This window comes from Petaurus breviceps, unplaced genomic scaffold (genome assembly GCF_028583685.1).
Source record: "Petaurus breviceps papuanus isolate PSGF00001 unplaced genomic scaffold, PetGlider_PUasm1.0 38, whole genome shotgun sequence".
NCBI classification, from domain to species: Eukaryota; Metazoa; Chordata; class Mammalia; order Diprotodontia; family Petauridae; genus Petaurus; species Petaurus breviceps.
The window spans coordinates 77,196,790-77,203,063 of NW_027186304.1; the positions used below are offsets into that span (position 1 = coordinate 77,196,790).

Here is a 6,274-nt window from a genome sequence, read left to right on the forward strand (position 1 = left end):
CTCGTGAAGTTTGTTGTTATATAGTTAAGCACCTAGCCCTGTGGCCCAAAATTTAATTGCTTTGGACATTCAAAAAATGAATGGGGGGCAAAGTAATCAAGAAATATTTTGTGGAGGAATTGGGACTCAAACTTGGCTTGAACTGGTTTTCTGGACTTTGAAACTTAAAAACTACTTGTAACTTTTGGAGGAGGGGGATTGTTGAGGAAGGTATGGATATATTTCTGATTTTTAATATTGTGAGTTCCGAATTAAGTTTAAAAATAAGTTTAAGTTGTGGGGTGGCTAGAGCACTGGCCCTAGAGTCAGTAGGACCTTAGTACAAATGGGGCCTCAGACACTTAACACTAGCTGTATGACCTTGGGCAAGTCACTTAACTCCAATTGCCCTGCCTTCCCCCCTCCAAAAAGCAAAATAATTTTTAAAAATAACCAGTTGTAAAGGTTAATAAATGTTAAGTTCCTGCCCAAAATGTATTTATTTGGGAGCTCATAAAGATATGGCTGTAGTGTCCTCGGTTTGCCTCCCAAAAACAGCAGCCTGAAGTCATCTGACTGCCAGGTTGCTATGAAAAGTAAATATAGCAAAACTTTTGGTTGTCTGGGGGTAATACTTAAAACTGGAAAGACATGAGGCATATTTTGAGTTTACAGTGATTTATAATGTACATTTATACTACATAAGTGTTAAATTTGCAAATTCCTAGGAGAGGGAATTTGTTTCAGATCAGAATATACTTCCTAATTGGTGGGGTCTGAATACAGATAAATATGAATGAAGATAAGTGACAGAGTTCTGCTCATCCCCCTGGCTGTTCATGAAAAAGACACTAGATTCAGTTCAACAAACATTAAGCTTCTGGAGATACAAAAAGAAGCAAAAGATAGCCCCTGTCCTCCAGGAGCTTATAGTCTAATGGGGGAGATAACATGTAAACAGATACACAAAGCAAGTTTTATACAGGAAATAATTAAAAGGGAAAGCATTCAAATTAAGAGGCTTTGGGGAAAGCTTCCTGTAGTAGGTAGGTTTTTAGTTGGGTCTTTCAGGGATTCAGGAGTTAAGTAGATCAGAAGAGGGAACTCATTCCAGGAGTGGGGTACAGACAGAAATTCCACAGATGGATCATCTTGTTCATGGAACAGCCAGGAGGCCAGTGTTGAGTAGGGCAGAAGACTGAAAAGGTAGGAGGGGATAGGTTATGAAAGACTTTAAATGCCACACAGCATTTTGTATTTGCTCCTGGAGGCAATAGGAAACCATTGGAGTTTATTGAATGGGGAGGAAGTAGGAGTTGACATGACTGGACCTTCATTTTAGAAAAATCACTTTAGTGGCTAAAATGGGCAAACAGATGCAGCAGGCTATTCCAGACATGAAGGCCTGCACTAAAATGGTAACCTTTAAGGCTCCTTCCAGCTCAACTTAAGAAATTTGTTCTTTTGTAATAATGTTTCCCTTGTATGTACCATAGAATGGTATGAATTTAAGAGAGTAGTGTTGCCCCGTGGGTTGAGGACTGGCTTTGGAAACAGGAAGACATGAATTCAGATTCCACTTATGTGCTATGTGCCATGCATAAATCACTTAACCTTTCAGTGCTTGAAAGCCACTCTTGGCAGCAGAAAAAGGAATTTCCTTAATAGGTGCTATGGAATCTGGTAAAATTGTAGATATAACTCCCCTCCCACCCCCCAAAAAATATTAACAAATAGTTACGTGACTGCACAATAGAAAAGTTTTTGATGTTCCAAATTCATTAGTAGTTAAACTATAACAGCATTTGGGCCAGTTCTCTCATTTTCTGGATGAAGAAATTGACTCAGAGGTTAAAAGGTTTGTCCAAAGTCACAAGTATTAGTGCCCAGGTCTTCTAACTCTGAATCTGGGGCCACAGGTTCAGATGTTAAACTGAATGTTCATATCCCCATTTGCATTCTGGACAAGTAAAGTCTGCCTAATTGGAAGGGACTCTAGAGATCATTTAGTGTAAACCACCACCACATTTTATAAATGAGGAAATGGAGCTGGAAAGGGGAGGTCACTAACCAAATTACCTATTGAAATAGGGAATAAATGTTAGAGGTGGGATTTGAAACTTAAAAGTGGCTCCAAGTCTAATAACTGTCTGGTAGATTACACTATTTTAAGTCATCAATGAACATGAATACTTGCTATGGGAAAGACAGCGTGCTAGGCCTCTCAAGGATTTATTTTAATTTAGGAAGCTTTCAACCCTTACCCGAACTATTTAATTAGGAAATTAAATTCCCTAGAATAACAAGTCAGCATGCTTGCCAACCCCTTGACTTTTGGCTTTTTGTAGTTAGCTTTCCAAGGCTTTTAAGAAATTTTCTTTCTCCTAACCCTGGAAATAGCATGTTTAGAGGACCAACTATAACCAAGCAATTGAGAAAGGGGAATTAAAACAACCAAAAAAGTTTGCAGACAGCTTTCAAAGGGCCTACTTTAGAGAAACTAAAGTCCAGTATCACATTTACCTATAAGCAATGTGGTACGGTGATAAGAGCGTAGGATCTGGAATTAACCAACACCTGGTTGTAGCTACTGTCTGACACAAACTGTATATGACCATGGACAGGTAGAAATAATCCCTATATCACTATAAGGTTGCTATGAAGATCCAATGTTAAGCACTACAGAAATGTCAGCTATTAGCTGAAAACACTTGGGTTATTATTACAATGGGGGAAGAGATTGGATTTCATTTTTATTTCCTCCACCAATACAAATAAGTGCTCTGTTTGTTGATAGGTGATCTTCATGAGTTGCTGTGACCCAAAAACTCTGGTGATTAATTCTAGTGATAAGTTTCTCTACCCTTAGGTCTTCTGGTAAACAGAAACAGCACCCTTGGCTGAGCTATACAAAACTTTTCTGGTACTGTAGTGTACCTGCTGGAGTTCACCTTTATGGAACATAGCCTAAAGAAACCAGGGTGGGGGGTGGCTAGGTGGTGCAGTGAATAGAGCACCAGCTCAGGAGTCAGGAGGGCCTGAGTTCAAATTTGGCCTCAAATTTTACTTAACCGTGTGACCTTGGGCAAGTCTCTTAACCCCAGTTGTCCTCCAAAAAAAAAGAAAAACCAGGGTGGCATAAGATGAATAGATGTGGATGGGTTTCTGTCTTCATCCAATTTGATGCAGGTTAATTTGGTTTTTTTTTGGAGGGGGGAGGGCAGGGCAATTGGGGTTAAGTGACTTGCCCAAGGTCACAGGGCTAGTAAGTGTTAAGTGTCCTGATTCCAAGACTGGTGCCCTATTCACTTCGACACCTAGCCACCCCTCCTATAATTTGCTTTTAATATGACAGTGATGACGCAAATTTTTGCAGCACTCTAAGCTTTGCAAAGCACTGTTTTGTGTAGTCTTGACCTCCATGCCAACATAAGTCAATAATAGGATTTCAGAAGAAATTTTTGCTAAAATGGAAAAATTAAAGGTAGCAGGGAGGAAAGTGGGAATTAATTTTTAAATATTAAGAGACTACTTTGTAGAATATGCTGCTGGCAAGGGGCTGTGACACTCTCTTTCAAGAAACTTTGGTGACTTCCTATTGCCTTTAAGACAAAATACATATTCCTCAACCTGGCATTTTATTTTAGTATTGCTTCAAGGCAACTAGGTGGTGCTGTGGATAGAGTGCCAGATCTGGAGTCAGGAGGATCTGAGTTTAAATGTGGCCTCAGACACTTGCTAGCTGTATGACCCTGGGCAAGTCACTCAACCCTGTTTGCCTTGGTTTTCTCCTCTCTGTAAAATGAGCTGGAGAAGAAAACAAAACACTCCAGTATCTTTGAAAAAAAAAAATGCCATATAGGGACATGAATTGAACACAACTGAAATGACTCAACAGCAAACAGCATGATATGTCTCCATCTTATCTTTTCTGGACTTCTCAGCAAATATTCTTCCCCACACATTCTACTTTCCCCCCAGATTAGTCCACTTGATGTTCCCTGTACATAAAACATCTTATTTCCCACCTCTTTACCTTTGTACAGGCTACTGTTGCCCGTTTTTTTTATTTTCCTCACTCCTGCCTCAATCCCTAGATCCCTTCAAATCATTCTCAGGGGCCTTCAAGAGACCTTTCCTCACTCTGCTAGTTAATGATGCATCTTCCTTTCCAGTCAATCAACAAACATTTGCTAATCGACTGCTCTCTGCCAGGCTATTTGTGCCAGACCTGTGGTAGAGCCTTCCAAGCTCTTATTGGTCTGATCAGTCACAGCTGGACACACTGTACCTTGACCCTAACATAGTGATGTCAGTTTGGTCCTCTTTGAGAATAAAGGACAAAGATTCTAGTGTGTGTGCCAGGCACTGTACTAAGATAGAAGTGGGACTTTAGATCCCACCTAAAATTACTTTGTATTTTTGGTTTGTATTATATACTTATCTTTGTACATGTTGTTTCCCTGCAGTAGAATGTAAGCTCTATGAGGGCTAAGGCTTTTGCTTTTTGTATCCACAGGTCTAACACTGAGATGTAGAAAGAAAGAAAGGAAAGAGCTTTGCCCCCCCCCCCCCATTCTTCCTTTCTCCTCTTACCTTTTTGGTTTTTTACAGCAGAGGAAACAGAATCCTAGAAAGGTTCGGTGGCCTACATATAACAGTGTAGCGGAAGGGAAGGGGTCTCAGAGATAGATCATCTAAGCCAACCCTCTCATTTTACAGAGGGAAAAACTGAAGTCCAGAGACTAGAGAGAAGGCTGGGAACCCTCTTTCCTCCCTTCCTCCTAGCAACCCCAAATACTAAGATTCCCCCCTTTTTAAATAGAAAGTTTTTGGAGGAAACGGGGTTTAGTTCACAAATATAGTTAGGTACTTAAATGCAGTCTGAAGTGGCCTTTTTAATACTTAATCCAAATAAATGACAGTGAACCGCAAAGGTCAAGGATCCCTGGATTTGCTTCTGGTCTTCCAGAAGATGGAATGAGCAGTGGGCGGAGGAATTGAGGTTGTCAGTTGTGTCATTAAATAGGGACTTTCCCGCTTGAACTTCTAGCAAGATCACAAAAAAAAGTGGCTCGGCTGGCGACTTGCAGCTGGGGAGAGAGGAAGGGAACAGGGAGGGCATTTCACCTCCTGTAAGGGACAGGTGCGTGGCCAGCTCGCTTGCCCTGGCATCAGAGGCAAAGGGCAAAAATGTAGGGGGTGGAGCAAAGGGGAGGAGAGCAGGTCTGGACACCAGCCAGGCCCAGGGGGGAGGATGGAGGGCTGGTCAGTGGACGCGACCCAGGCTGGCTCCGCCCCGGAGCTGGTGGCTTCCCTCGGTCACACCGAGGCCCCGTCTGTCTGTCTGTCCGTCCCCGGCCTGCCAGCCGAGAGCTCTCCCAGGCAGCCATGGCCGCAGCGGGCAGGGACAGGGTCGCTCACTTGCTGAGGCAGCTGCAGCGCGCGGCGTGAGTGCATTAGCCCCCTTCTCGGGCCCAGCTTTGGGGCAGGCCCCGGGGATCCCGACCGAGCTTGGGAGAGCACTGGGTGGGGATGGGCCACCAGCTAGCCAGATAAGAGACCCCTCCAGCCAGCGGCCCCCGGGCAGTCTAGGAGACGCAGCTGGGGTGGCCCAAGACCCTACCCCCCCTTACATGCCCCAGCGAAACCTCTTCCCGTTTGCCATCGCACCAGAGTCATGGGCTCAGCCTGCCTCCACCAATGTCAGTAATGTGAGGAAAGGAATAAAGGTAGATCCCCTCCCCTCCATATCCTCATGGGGGTTGGCCTCTATTCTAGACCATCCTTCTCTAAGGCTGCAACGTTAAAGCTCCAATATTCCATGACTTTAAATAAGTTAATCTTTCTGGGGCTCCATAAATGAAGGTTGGACCAGATGATCTCTAAGGCCCTTTCCCTTCCAGCTTTAATATTCCACAATTCTTAGTGGCTTCACCTCTCTAGACCTCAGTTTCCTCTTTTGTAACAACAATAATGGATTAACAGAGATGAGAAAATGAGGAAAGTTTCCAGCAGGTTGAATGTTGAACTTGTGGGAGGACAGGGAGAAAAGTTGAACAGCATAAATAGATGTGGATGAGTTTCAGCATGCATCTTTGCAGGGAGAAATAGCAAAATAGATAACGGAAGGGGCGGCTAGGTGACAGTGAATAGAGCATAGGCCCTAGAGTCAGGAGGTCCTGAGTTCAAATTCGACCTCAGAGACACTTACCACTTACTAGCCGTGTGACCTTGGGCAAATCACTTAACCCCAATTGCCTTCAAAGAAAGCAAAAAAAAAAAAAAAAAAAAA

At 43.1% G+C, this 6,274-nt stretch overlaps 1 protein-coding gene across 1 annotated transcript in view; it reads left to right on the top strand.

The window, feature by feature from the left end:
• The first annotated feature begins 5,193 nt into the window (after window positions 1-5,193).
• ADHFE1 (alcohol dehydrogenase iron containing 1) overlaps window positions 5,194-6,274 on the top strand; it is a 30,783-nt gene continuing 29,702 nt past the window's right edge. Inside the window, exon 1 of the mRNA XM_069100043.1 lies at window positions 5,194-5,429. Coding sequence (XP_068956144.1) covers window positions 5,371-5,429 — 59 coding nt within the window. The 5' untranslated portion in view covers window positions 5,194-5,370. The remainder of the gene's footprint in view (window positions 5,430-6,274) is intronic.